Source organism: Diadema antillarum, unplaced genomic scaffold (genome assembly GCF_040938485.1).
Source record: "Diadema antillarum isolate AM-2024a unplaced genomic scaffold, OU_Dant_1.0 scf00000172, whole genome shotgun sequence".
Classification (NCBI taxonomy): Eukaryota; Metazoa; Echinodermata; class Echinoidea; order Diadematoida; family Diadematidae; genus Diadema; species Diadema antillarum.
In genome coordinates, this window is record NW_027271061.1 from 44,795 (window position 1) to 59,990 (window position 15,196).

Sequence of the window (15,196 nt, forward strand, 5' to 3'; positions counted from 1 at the left end):
TACACATCAAATGTCGTAATTCAAACACTGATGAAATCACTGCTACCAAAGGTAAACTGGCACTTTAACTTCCTGAAGCTGAAAAGACCAGTAGGTGCGTTCACATTGAAATAACCATGGTGCTAAATATCATTGTAATTTGTTGTCACTGTTCTCATTGATGAAATATCATCATAATTTATACTGTAGTATTTCAGTTTGTACCGTTCTCATTCATGAACTGTCGTGCTATTTCTGGCTCAAAAGTACGCCTCTCTATGTAGTAAGGACTGCTGTAGAGTGGGTTGCATTTTGTGACATGATTCACTCTCGGATCTTGCATAGTATTTTGCACCAAGCTTGAATCACTCCCCTAAATACCACTTCAATATTTCCTATATTTCACAGTGTATGTGTGTTCACATTACAGAATATTATTGTTCAAAGTTCTGCCTGTTTGGAATACTGCAGTATTTTACTGTCAATCTGAATGTACCTCAATTCATAGCAGGTTTCCCCACCTGGTAGGGAGTAAATCACACAGCTTGGTGATACAAGCTCACACCATATGTACCCCCTCATTCCCTTTACACCATCACTCCTTCAGCTGAGAACCAGAAGGGCGCTATCGCATTCTAAGATTTGAGCATAAATAAAAATGAAACAATCAATTTTCGTGATATAAATAATTTACTTCAAAGTGGGTAGATTTATAAGCAATTATCCCAAATATAAGGTACTATAGTGTCCTTGTGGTTTTGATTTTTATCATTTTACTGAAAATGGAAATCAGTCAAAATTGACACTATAATGCAGAGGAGATCAAGCTGTACAATGCAATACCAATAACTTAATACCTCCCCGAAATTGCGATAACGCCCTTCTGGTTCTCAGCCGACAAGCCCCTTTCAACCTTTTCCAAGCAGAGGAATCAAGAACCTAGTTAGCTGAAAGATTTACGACACGGAAGGGGGATTCCCATCATGCTTTTTGTTACGTATCCATGACAATAGAGAGTGTATATGTGTGTGTGTGTGTGTGTGTGTGAGAGAGAATAGTTAGAGAAAGAGAGATAAGAAAACTTAACACCATTAACCATTATTTACAAGTAAGAGAGAGCCAGGGATGAAACGTGTTATGTTTGATGTGAGCAAGTTTGGTTTCTGTTAGACTCAAAGTTTGTCCTCCGAAGAAAGATTTAGGTGCTGTGAAGTTAGTGGAAGAAAGGTATGAAAAAGTTTGAAAAAGTTATGTCCATATCAGTGTTTTGTGAGAATCTTACCTTATGCCTTGTGAGTATCCTATGAAATTTGTGAAATGAAACACATACCATCAGTGAAATGTTTGTTCATTTGTCAGACTTTATCATGCACTTTATTGTGAAAAATTGCATTTTCCTCATTGATTCTGCTCAGTACAACATCAATTTCTTATAAAATTCTAAATGCCCAGAGCTCCGGATTTTTGTGTTGAACTTGGTCATGGATCGTGTCTTTTTCTTGTTCGTGGTTGATAATAATACCCTGTGGAAGTAATCTATTGATAACACCCTGATTTGGGAGATACAGTTCTGAAACCTTGTTTTTTTTCTCTCTTGTTTGCTTTTCTAAAATAAATCTGTTCCATTTACAGCAAAGTCGGATGGAGGAGAGGTTAGACGATGCTATCAACGTCTTACAGAGGCACGCGCAGAGCAGTCCTATGGCTCTTCCAGCGGGGGACATGGGCAGCGCTGGGGGACTGATGCCGGGCACCAGCCCCCACCCCACTTCGGGCCCCATGGGGGCCAGCATATCCTACTCGGGCCACGGGGGACAGTACATTGACTCACACATGGTAAGGAGGGAAAATCCCCCATATTGTTTTTGTTTTTGTCTTTTTTGGTGCAAACAGAGAGTGGTAGTTATTGTGCCTGTATGTATTGTGTTTAGGATTGTGTGTCCTAGTGCATCCATGTGTGCACCTGTGCACATATACATATGTGTGTGAATGTGGTGTACTGATGATGAGATGGTTATGACCATCATAATTATGGAGAATGATTTTCAGCAGTGTCATGTGATGAATACATACAGCTCTTGCGGTGACTTTCTATCAGTCCGATGAATTTGATTATCCAATCATTAATCAATATTTCCATGATTTTCATTTTTTTTTTTTTTTTTTGGTCTACTGTTCCTGCAAACTAACTTTCCATGATTTTGGCACAAGCTTTCATGATAACATGAACTTGCGTTGACTGTGTAAAGACTGTGTACATGCTATACAATGTAGTTGTATGTTTCTGTGTTACTTAAAGGGAAGGTAAACCCAAAGAACAATTGGGATTGAGTGAAAGCAGCAACATTAGTAGAACACATCAGTGAAAGTTTGAGGAAAATCGGACAATCGATGCAAAAGTTATGAATTTTTAAAGTTTTGGTGTTGGAATCGCTGGATGAGGAGACTACTAGAGGATATGACGTATGAGTGGACAACAATACAAAGAAAATATAAAGGAAATTCAACAAAAATTCACTTTTCTAGAATTATGAAAGAGAAATGGACCAACCATTTTCAGAAAGCAGGGAGAATAATTGCTACCCTTAACATAAGTCAATATCATGTTGATGGAATTTGTAATTTTCATGAAAAATGGATTTTTGCAGAATTTTCTTTATATTTTCTTGGTATTGTTGTCCACTCATATGTCATAACCTCTAGTAGTCTCCTCATCCAGCGGTTCCAACATCAAAACTTTAAAAATTCATAACTTTTGCATCGATTGTCCGATTTTCCTCAAACTTTCACTGATGTGTTCTACTAATGCTGCTGCTTTCACTCAATCCACATTGCTCTTTGGGTTTACCTTCCCTTTAATTTAGTAGAGACGTGCATTTGTACATACACCTTTCTGCCAGTTTCCCTAATGTACTGTGTAAAAGAGAATACATGGTTTAATGGGTGTGAGTGTGTGTGTGTGTGTTTCTGTGTGTTTCTGTTAACTAGATTATACATAGTATCAAAGGTAGAAGTGAACATTCAGCAGATACTAGTGAACTTATGATTATGGCAGTTAGGGTGTTCTTTAGAATGGCTTTCTCTAGGTGTAACTTCTTTGGCCATAAGTAAGCTTACAATATGTGTTTGGACATCAGTCCGCATTACTTGAGTGAAATGTTTGAAAAAGCTTCTCCGGAAACCCTGTGTACCCCAGGTTTTTTTACTTGATTTCTGGAATGTCTCCATGTTTTTTGAACTCATTCTCACATAGCCTTTACTTTGAGGAGGCAGTGTATAATTACTTCATTGGTTGTCGTGGTCCAATCGGTCCACAATGCCTTGTGGTTTGCGATCGTAGGTCAGTCTGGAGCATTGGAAGTTTTGTGGTCTGTACCACACATTACTCAATGTTAGTTACGACCTTTTCATGCGTGCATCTGCCTTGTCCGTCGCTGCGAGTGTCAAGTCCTTTGCAATAAGAAAATTCAGAGTTCTACATATGTATGCAGCATTGATGTTGCGTGAGGGAGAATTGGTCTAAAATGTGTTTTATTATCTGACTGTGTAGAAACTTATCAGTCACCATTTGTTATTGATGAGAACATTTCAGCCGTAAGTAGGCAAACCTAGAAAAGAAATTGTTAAAGGCTCTGTAGTTATAAAGACTGCCAACATCAACTTGGGGAAAGTTGAAGATTGTTGTTAGAATGAGATGAACTTTGTTTCTCAAAGTGATAATGAGTGCTATGTATTTAAAGGGTGAGATCTTGAACTCTGAGAGCATTGTTTTCCCTTTCTTATTGAATATTAAGCCTTTATATATTTTATGTTGTTTTCAAGGCCAAAGTGGCATTTAATTGAAAGTTTACAGCATTAGGTAAGATGGTTCCCATAGACTTTGCCACAGTCTCTAATCCCAACCTGTGGTCACAAGATCCTTGCCTTTTTATTCTTCTTCTTGTTCCTTTGCAGAGTGATTTTTCAAACATTGGTTTTTGAATCAGAGCTGGCCTTCGACAGGCTCGTTATGAGTAACCAGTATCAGCTCCTTCAAAGAGAGAAATCAAATTAGTTGCAGGGGGGTTAGGTGCCAAACGCTTATGGACCGAACACAGCGAAATTAGTTTGTTTCGTTTTGGTGCCGCCTGTTACATAACGGTTGCCAGCGACAAGATAGAGTCCCCAATTAAACATGTCCTGTTTGGCCGATGGTGTGGTTAGATGTGGCCTGACTGATTTGAAGTGTGCCTAGTTTATGAAAGATGTCCTTGATTACTTCACGAGGCCTCAAAGTCTCGGAGACTTTGCGAAGTAACAGTTCTTTGCAACATCTTTTGCCATCATACTTCAACAAAGGTTATCATAATGATATACCAAGATCCGTCCAAGTAAGCCATGTTAAATAGCATCTTTGCATTGCTCTTTGGTATTTATGAACATATGTTTAAAGAAATGATAGAACAATTTATGCAGTTGAAGAAGGAATTCTTTCATAATATTCATAGCCTATTCAGCACAAAAGTGACTAGGAAAACTTTGATTTGGGGCGGTAGCCTTGTTTATCTCGTGGTTCCCTTCTCTAGGAGTAAACCGTCATGGGAAGGCAGGAACCAGACAGAATATTACATAGGTTAAAAGTACCATCGGTGAAGAAGGGCTGGTTTTGTTGGTATAAACAGTTACAATAGAATCAGTTCCCTGAGGATGAAACATTTTATTTTTTCCCCATTTTTTGTGGGTAAGAGGCTGGAAAAAAAAGGAAAAAGTAGTGGGTGAGAAAAAGGATACAAACAGGCATGGCCTGTAAGTGTTTGGCTGGGATGTGAACTTGGAAAACGGAAATTGGGTTTGTAGACGAACTGCCTGATGCGTTTTGCAGACCCCGGCGAGTTGCAGCCAGTGTAGAGTGTTTTATTTTTCGGCTCTTTTCTCTCAGTCCCTGTCGATGTCCGTTGGTCTTTCCATCCATAGTGACCTTTCCTGTGTCCACTATGGATTGTATGTTTTGCAAGTCCCAGCCCCCCCCCCTCCCCCCCCCCCCTATTTTGCAGGTAGTGCTTGATCTAGTTGATAAATGTATATCTGTGGGTCTGCAAGTCATATTCCCTTCCCAGTTCCTATCTGAAGTCTTGTTTGTTGAGGTGAATTGGTCAGTTAAGTTTTGTAGCCCTTCTTTTCATTCTTAAGCCTATACTTATAACTCATGTCTGCTGCCTCTTCACTGGGCAAAAGAAGCATACGGCTGGGTAATAAATTAGGGAGCTTTAGATTCGAAGCATGGACGTTTAGACGACAATTGCGTTGGCCGTTCTCCTTTCCTCCTGTATTGTGTTGTGAAGTAGCTTTAGATCATGCAGAGAGACAACCTGTATATAGAAAAAAATGGCACCCCTGTATGATCAGTGCATCAAGTAGCTCTCTGCATCACGAATTGAGTGGATGCAAAAAAATGGCTCAGAACGCGTAGCGAAAATTTACACAAGGCGAGGTCGATTTTGATAAGCAATTTTGCGCATGCCCAGAACAGGTTTTTTGTTCGTTTGTTTGTTTTTTTTCCCCCTCGAACATTCTTGTTGCAAAAAACTTGAGCTCCCCATTTTTGAAAAGTAGGTAACAATCACATCAAAAGGAGGACGTATTATATAGAACACATTCATGTCTGCATTTTTCCTCAGTGATGCAGCATTGATAGGCACTCCAATTTCTTTTCTAAAGTTTTCTAAAAGTGTGATGACAGTTTATTTCTCAGTGTTTTTCCCTGTTCTTCACTGTACACATATCAGCCAATTACTTATTTTAACTTGTACATTTTATTCAAAATTTCTGTTGGGTTTACATCTTTAGATCAGTGCTTTCCCTTCAACTTTAATTTTTCAAATTTTCAAACTCAAATCCACCTGGCAGACAAATGCTAAAAGAAAAAAAATAATAGCTGACTTCGTATTTAGTCTTTACACCCTTGTTTGAAGTAACAGCCATCAAATTTGAAAGACATTTTTAGTCACAATATAATGACTGTGTGTGGATGTGATCTTTTTGATGCAAAGATATTGATTAGACTTTTGAGAGGGGGACTTTTGTTTGCGTAGATGTTTTTGATGCCATTGCAAATTGCTCACTCATTCCAAAATGCCCATCCTCCACTTCGTCGAACAAGGGTTCTCTTAATAGCAAGGCAAAAATATGGGAGGAAATATTCTAACGGTATTTTAATCCAATCATCTTTTCCCAAACAAGTGCTTTCCTTGCAGTAAGCAATGTATTGCTTCCATCCTATCTTCTCCCCCCCCCCCACCCCCAACAAACACCCCTTCGTCTTGATGCCGAAATATTTTTGCCGATTAACCCGGCTCGGTGAGCAGCTGGCTTCAGAAGTCGTCTCGCAGCCCAAGTTCAAGTAGCGCGGAAAACATGGCAATTGATTACTGGAATGGGGAAGGCTGTTTTCTTGCATCTGCAGCACTCGCTTTAAATGCAATTTGACGGGCGTATAACCCTCAGACAGAATGGCATTGTGGTTCTTCCAACTGGTACTCCGACACATTTCCCCCCTCCCCCCCCCCCACCAACTTTTTGCCCCCTTTCCTAGGAGTAAATTTAGACTACTACAAAATCTGTGTCCTCACTGGAAGTGTCTTCCAAGTGCAGAGACTCCAACTCTCCCGCTTTCGACGGGAGTCTCCCGCCGAAAGCCCATTGTTGCAGAATCTCCCGTTCTCCCGCTTGAGATTTAATTTCTCTCGCTTGAAATGATTTTTTTACTTAATTTCATTGTATGTTGAAAATTTAGCCTTAGATAGCGCGAGAGAGCATCTAGAACCCTAGACAGCAAGGGATTCGCACTCGTGATGTGCGTGGAGCGCACTTCAAGCTGGAGTCTCCCGTTTGCTAGGGGTTTCAGGCGGGAGAATCTCCAGATCAGAAGGTGCTTGGGGTTGGAGTCTCTGCAAGTGGCACATACTCTTTTTTTAAATACCAAATTGCAAATTGTTTGTATTTCTGTTATGTATGCTTGAAATTCGCGCTCGTGATGTCCTCTTCGCGCACTGCAAGCTGGAGTCTCCCGTTTGCTAGGGGTTTCAGGCGGGAGAATCTCCAGATCAGAAGGTGCTTGGGGTTGGAGTCTCTGCAAGTGGCACATACTCTTTTTTTTAAATACCAAATTGCAAATTGTTTGTATTTCTGTTATGTATGCTTGAAATTCGCGCTCGTGATGTGCTCTTCGCGCACTGCAAGTTGGAGTCTCCCGTTTGCTAGGGGTTTCAGGCGGGAGAATCTCCAGATCAGAAGGTGCTTGGGGTTGGAGTCTCTGCAAGTGGCACATACTCTTTTTTTTAAATACCAAATTGCAAATTGTTTGTATTTCTGTTATGTATGCTTGAAATTCGCGCTCGTGATGTGCTCTTCGCGCACTGCAAGTTGGAGTCTCCCGTTTGCTAGGGGTTTCAGGCGGGAGAATCTCCAGATCAGAAGGTGCTTGGGGTTGGAGTCTCTGCAAGTGGCACATACTCTTTTTTTAAAATACCAAATTGCAAATTGTTTGTATTTCTGTTATGTATGCTTGAAAACTGAAAGCAGATTTTCAAGCATTTTCGTGCAAGAATCGGTATGGAGTCTTTGGAAACAAGACATATGACAGCCAAGATTTGTTCATAGCAAGAGGATGAAACAGAGATAGTTGAATTTGTCCCTTCTACAAGCTTTATTTTTTCAAACTCTTTACTTGTCTTTGATATAAAGAAATGAATGTATTTTCCTTGCATTTTTTCACTAACATACAACACAACTATTTTTTTTTTAATTTTAAAGAAGGGAAATTATTTTTGGAAATGCTGATTGCTTTTACAGACTGAGGTTTTCATTTTAGGTTACACATTGTGGTCTGTTAAAGTGATTAAAACTAGGAATTATTTCCAGTTTTAGGAGCACCAGCCCCTCATCGCGAGAAATCATTGAATTGAGAACGGAATTCCTTTGTTCGTGCCTCATTTATTGAATGTTTAATGTCGTCACAAAAGCCATATAAGTACAATGTACCTCATCAGGGCAGAAATATGAGCAAGATTGGGGGGAAAAGAAACAGCAACGTAACAACTAGGAAATCCAGTGGATTTCTGGGTACTTTGTCACAAAGCTGTACTTGGCCTATCTATAACTTGACGTACAGCTAGGGTTAACATGTGCAATATAAGCGGGTATCTACAATTTCTTCCTGATCGTGTCCATGCTGGCACATTACTGCTATGACGCTTCTCTTTCCGTTCAAATAAAAGAGAAAAAAATATGATGAGTCGACTTGCAATTCACTAGAGGGATTCAGAACTACCTGCCCCCCCCCCCCCCCACCATATGTACATGCAGATGCATAGTTTGTCCTAAAATACATGTAAAAGGGAATGCATTTTAGTGTTTCATATTTGCATTGCCAGCATGTATGAGTTTAATGTCTTATAATCACCACCTCTGAAATCATCATGATATACCAGCACCATGTTTTAAAAACTGATAAAGGGTGTGAAGTTGGCGATAAATGTTTGTTCCAAGAATAAACTGACTGAATGGCGGCTTCAATAGTTTGTTTTACAAAATAGCAACAGGCGCATTATTCATCTGGTCCATCTGCTCGTTGTATTTTATTAAAATGCTGGTCTTACCTGCATGTTTTCTACCCAAAATTGAAGTCCACATACATAGCACTCTTTTATGTTTTCATTCATTTGATCACAATAATGAGGGTTTTACAATGTGCTTCCACAACCATCTTCCCCTCCCCCCCCCCCCCCCCCCCCCGCCTTATTTTTCCAAAAGTTTGTCAAGGTTATATCATAATTGTATGCCCTTGCAAAGAGGAGGTAGACCTGGTTTTGTGATTAGTTGAGAGAGGTGGTTGGACATCAAAGGATGCGTTTATCGACTTATTTCTGGCACAGCATTGAGTTTTCCAAACAACTTTCAGGGGGTCTTGAGCAGTTGATAAGTGCAGAGCTGGTTTGATTATGGAGTTACAGAAACAAGTTTAAACACAAAAAGAAAGTGAAAAAAAAAAGCGTTTGTGCCAGAAATGTGTTTCTGTAGAGTTGATAAATGCATAGTCATTTTGAAATGCTTTCACAGCTCGAACCTTTTTCTGGCAGCAGCACATTTGATTCCTATAAAATCCATAAAGAATCATAAGGGCTAAATCAAGAAATGTAAATATCATTTGTACATTTCTTATCTGAATGTATGTAGACATATTCAATCTGACGTTATTGTTTTTGAGCTTTTGTTTGACTTTCTATCAGAAACATGGCCTAAAGTTAGTAGGTTCTTGGAAAGAGAGAGAGACAGACAGACAGAGAGAAAGAGAATCGTTGTGAACTTTTCAACATTTCCCCTGTCGTGTTTACACCCCCATCCTCAATTATCATCGTCTGCTGGCCTTTGTTTGGGGGGAATTCCTTACAGGTGCCATTGTGGAACATGTAATTGGAAGGTCAAAGTCACATGACTTTTGTAGTGCCCCTCCCCCTAGCAACACCATCTCCAAATTTCACTGGGAAACGATAGTTCACAGCTGCAGTGTATAAGAGATAGTGAAAATTGTGGGGGTGCTTCTAGGGAGTTAAATCTTTATGAAGGAAGCAAAAAAAAAAAAAAAAAAAAACCAAGACAGAAAACACTGATTACAAAGAGATCAAAAAAAAGGGGGGGAACAGATCAATTAAAATTTTAAGAAAATCAGCCAACTGTTGGGAGAGCAGTGGACATTGAAATGTTGGTTAGTCATCTATGATGTCATAATGTGTGTTGTGGGGATCTTACAATGAGCTGTCTAGTTCCAGTCTCAGTTAGCGTATGGTGACTTGAAAATGTCACTTATGGCCCATTTTTTTCTCTCAAAATGAAACACCTCGAATGCAAGCTATATAAAAAGATGTGACATCATCACATGCTATTGGAGAAGACAATGAAAGTGGTCCTCTACATACCAAGTTTAATCTTTTTCTTTTTTCTCTTTTTCGAGAAAGATCAGGGATAGTATTTGGAGGGAGTTCATGTGACCAGTAATTAGCTACAGAGAGCTGCATATGAGGCACTTTAAGATTGTTCAGTCAATGATCTAGTTTTGCTAAAAACTTTCCATGCGTTGTTGTTTTTCTCTCTCCACCGTTGCACCGAACACCTTTTGATTTGCATAATTGTTTGGATCTAGTTCTGAAGATATTTCTGAAGATAGATAACCCATGATTTCTTACTTGTCAAAGCATTTTTCCTCCTTTAAAGCAAAGTTTTCTTTCGTAGAGCCCTGTTTATCTTCAAGAGAAAAGACATTTGTAGTCATCATTGATTTTAGTTTATTCAAAATGTATGGTGCAGGAAAGTTATAATTTCCAAAGTGACACATGTTAAGCACTGTATTCAGATTTTTTTTTTTTAATGTAGATATAACATGCAAAGTGCCAGTGAAAATTCTTGAATGTTAACGAAGGGAAATACATAGATTAAATATGACAAGTTGACTTTACTGAAAATTGCTTTTGTGTTTCATTTGCACCGTTGAGTCATAGCGCTGTCTAATAATGTGAGTCAAGATCAGGGAGTTGGATTCGCTGTAAGTTGAATATCTCATGCCATAAGATCCAATACTCCAACGGTGCCAACTTCCAAAAAAAAAAGGAAAAATCAAAACAAAACAAAAGTCTCTCTACTTTGTAAGTTAGCGGAAATATGCAATGAAATGTGACATGAATAACAGAGAAGCAAAGAGAGAAAGAGAGAGAAAAAAAAAGAACACAAACAAACATGAAATTCTCAGAGAACTGAGAACACTGTCAATGTTCAGTCCAATATTGATCAGCGTTGGAAAAAGTTACTCTCTAATTTGCCCCTCCCCCTTTTCATTATCTTGTCTATTGTCTTCTCTGTTTCCTCTCTTCCTCTATCTCTCTCATTCTCTCTCTCTCATTCACTGTTTCTCCCTCTGTGTCTGAAGTCTACTCCCCACCCAATTTATGCCAGGTTTCTTTACTCTGATCCATAACTCACAAAATGCCAACACTTCCAAATAAATTTCCACTCAAATTCATAAATGTCAGCCGCGATTAGGAACTAGGTTTGAGGCACAAAAGTCCAGAGAGGGGATATCCAGAGGTAAAAAAAAAGAAGAAGAAGAGAGAAATGGGTAAGAAAAAAAAAAGAGCCAAAAAAGAAATAGGATTACCTCAGACCGTCAAGCATAAATAACCAGCAGCAGTTGTTGTGTGTCGTGTCTATGGAGAGTTGGCGTTCCCCCTCCATATCTCTTGTGTATTGCGTGCGGACAGATTGTGTTTCGGCTTTATACCAAATCATTTGAACTTTTGGGGGAAGATTTTTGGGGGTATTAAAGGAAAATTAAAGCTTGAAGGGAGAATCTTTTTGACTGCAAGTTTCATTTAAAAAGAAATGCTCTTTAATTGAAAAGAATAGTGGAAACAAAACAAAAAAAGCATAATGAAAAGAAGACAAATAGAATGAATGGTACAGGACAGGACATGGTGCTTTATATGACTATAGATTTTTGGACTTACCCATCAATTTGCTGCCTAGACCAATGAAAGTGGTCCCCTGTAGCCATGTGACTTGCTTCATTTGTGGGATACCCCGACACCCCCCCCCCCCCCCCCCCCCCCCCCGACCCTACTCAAGATACCAGTAACATTTCATTTTAGGCATCTCTTGCAGCAAAAACAATTAATATTTTCATTCAAAGTCATGAAAAATGTGTGTAGGTGAGTGTGTGTACTTCGTAAGGGAAGAGTGCCCTACAAGAGATGTAGAAGTCAGATGTATTGGGCTGGCCATTTGAATGGCTATTTGGACATCAAATGACAATGACAATATATTTATCCTTTTTATTTACATTTTCAGTGTAGCTTACAGCTTTAATGCCAAGACATTCTCCCATTCAATACAGCTTGGTTGATGGAAAAAGTTATGGGATTGTTTCTCTCTATATTATTGTCTTTCTTTTCACTTTCATTTGTGTCCTTGCCTTTCATGATATTTGTTACACCCTTTGTGGATTTTCTACGTGCATAAGGAGACATACAAGTAGTTGGAGATAGGAGAGAGCGTACAAGGGAGATGTTAAGAGGCATAAGAATTTTACTGCGGAAAGAAACAAGACGTGTGCAATGCGTTATAGCCCCATGAAACTCTGCGCTGGTCGAGAAAGGAGGAAGATTGGAAAAAAAAAATAGAGAGAATCTTTTGCCTGTGTGGGTAACATTTCAAATTGTGACATTCATGGGTATGGTATTGACATATTGAAGTCAAGAAACACGTGTTGCAGTCTATTATTAAAAAGAGAACATGAAAAATGAGAAACAGTTCTTGAATCATTGTTTCATTTTGTGAAAATGTGCTGTGCCGTCGTACTTGGAGCTGTTGAATTCTTTGCAGGCGTTTTGTTTTGTTTGTTTGCTTATTTGTTTGTATGTTTGTTTCCCAGTAGTCTGGCAGGCTTGCAGTAATTGAATACATTACCAGCAGTGCATAATGGCTCTATGTGCAATCCAGTTTTAAGAGTTCAGATATTCATATGTATCGGAGCTTTTTTTTTTTAAAAACAAAACAAAAACATAATCACATTTTGCAGAGAGCCAGGGCTATTTTCTCAAAAGTGTTAATAGAAAGGGCATTTGTGATGCAGAAGATTGTGGGGGCAGCCTTTACCCCCATTTATCCTGGGTGCAATTCCAAAAGAGCGCTGGCCAGTGCCGCGGCGCACACTGCCTTCAAGAAGCTGTCGTCATGACAGTCTCACCTTGGAGTCAAATCCACGGGCATTTATACGTCTGTCACCGTCTCACTCCAGCTTGACAAATTTTGCTTGCCTCACCGTTCCCGACTCTGGACCCTGTTATTTCGCACCGATGCTTTTGTTTTAAGCCTCCCCGTGTCCTTCCCATTTCTTGGTCGGCCTTCCGCTCTTCCGAAATTTCACAGCAAATTTACCTGCTCATTTTCCTCTTTTTTTTCCTCTCGTTCGTCAGCGCAAGCTTAAAGATGTCCATATGTGGAGCGCGCACACTATTGAACTCGTCCCGTGCACCAGTTTGTGCTTCTTTGTACATCCACAGTGTCAGTCCCCCCCCCCCCCCAACAAAATCAAGCGAGAACAGATTCTGAAATGGCTGTAGAATAGGCCCGAATGAGTGAGTAATGTCTTAGACTACATTCCCATTCATTGTCCTGGGGAAACCCCAGAACTGATTTCAAGTTGGTCCAGACCAGTGTGCACTTTGAGGAGGAAACGTAGTATTTCCTCTGCGACAGCCCTCGGCATCTATGGAAATTTGCGTCATTTCTCGAACAAAGCACTGACATCATCATGTTCAGCCAGTGTCTTTTGTGCGGACGACGGCTCGCCTCTTGCAACCACAGATCGCTCAAGTTAAACATTTTCATCTGGCATCTTATGGGGGGGGGGGGGGTTGGGTGGGGAGGATGGAAGAAGAAAGTTAGTGACAACGATCCAAAGTTTTCACGAAGGAAGCGGCTGAAAACTGACATTTTCATCCATGTCAGTCAAGCTCGTTTCAGATCCAATCCCCGGTCCCACATGTCCCTAATTTGGCCAATCAGATCCATCATCCTTGACAGTAAGCTGACAAGCAAGAAGACATCTCCCCACGTCCTGCCCCTCCCTGCCCCACGGCAACCCCATTCTCATCAACCGAAGATCCTCCGGTCCTATTGTGTCACCGCGAAGCTATTACAAAATCAATGAAATATAACAAGCAAGTGTTCAATAATGGAATAAAATGCCTCTTTTTGTGGTTACCATTATTCTCATAAAATGCCTCTAGTTGAGGTAATGTTTATTCTGTTTTGCAACCCTCTGTTACTGTTTGTCCAGTAACTTTCATCTCCTTCTCTGTCGTACAGGGATGAATATATTAATGCTTGGAAATGATGCCTCTAAGATCTGTTTTGAGCTACGACGAAGCATGTGACTGTTGTATATCCCTTCACACTTTACAAAATTTTGCTTGGTTAAAGAATAATGTCTCCCAACATTATTTATAAATCATACCATAATACACCTCAGAGTTTTAAAAAAAAAGACGGAAAAAAAAAAAACCTATCCCCACATCACTGGAGAATATGCTCCCTTTTGTACCAAAATAAAGGCTGGAAATTTGGGGGTCCAAATGAATTCACTGGAAATGTATTGTTTCCTTCTCTATCATGAAGAAGTTCCCAGTTTTATCATTCTGAGAAAAGGTCTGAATTATCTTCCTGTACACTGTACCAGCTTATGGAAAGAACTTAATTTTCAGGGTTGCAAAAGGGACCCACGGACTTTAAAGGGATGGTACAGTATTGGTGGAGACGAGAATTGGGCGTTTAACTTTTTGCGAGATACCAAGAAAACACTTATGAAATAGTACAGAGCATACCATTTTAAGAGGAATTCAAAGTTTATTTGATGAAAATCGGGTTTGGAATGACTGAAACATCTAAAAACAAAGTAAAACAAAGCGATCGTAATAAAGTGTGGGTCCCACACTTATTAGAATCGCTCTGTTTTGGATATCTCAGCCATTTCAAAACCAATTTTCATCAAATAAATGTTGAATTCCTCATGGAATTACATGCTCTTTCATATTTTATAAGAGGTTTCTCATTATCTCACCAAAAAATGTTAGAAACCTGAAATTAGGTCTCAACCTAAACTATACGATCCCTTTAAAGCTCTATGGTCTGCTTTTGGCAGTAAAGACTGCTTGCTAAAAACTCTTTTGTAAGCAAGTTTGAGCTACAATCTGCAAGAATCTTGAGGATCGAAGGAGGCCGAATAAACAGAAGAAGATGAAGAGCTGAGTTTACACCTCTTTTTTCTTTGCATTTTCTTTTAGAGGGATAGAAAAAGAAAATGATTTAACCATCAAAGTCAGAAATTAAAGTAAGAATTTGCTGGAGACTATTTTAATATGATTTTTTTTTTCTTAAAGACAACAATGTGAGTATTGTGAGTACAAACTTCAGCTTCTCTGTTACTAATAACATTCATGTTTGTGTGTGAAAAATAACCTGTCAAAATGTATTTGGTCAAAATGATGATCGATGGACAATGTCCTTGACAAAGCCTTATTTGCCCACAAGTTATGTATGTGAAATTTGAAATTTTGCTTCTTTGATTCCACATGATTGTATGGGAGGAAAGTAAAAGATATGTCATCTTATTCTGACAAGTTGTCCAAAC

At 39.3% G+C, this 15,196-nt stretch overlaps 1 protein-coding gene across 1 annotated transcript in view; it reads left to right on the forward strand.

The window, feature by feature from the left end:
• LOC139722814 (uncharacterized) overlaps positions 1-15,196 on the forward strand; it is a 56,792-nt gene that overhangs the window by 2,277 nt on the left and 39,319 nt on the right. The window contains exon 3 of the mRNA XM_071634109.1: positions 1,612-1,815. Coding sequence (XP_071490210.1) covers positions 1,612-1,815 — 204 coding nt within the window. The remainder of the gene's footprint in view (positions 1-1,611; positions 1,816-15,196) is intronic.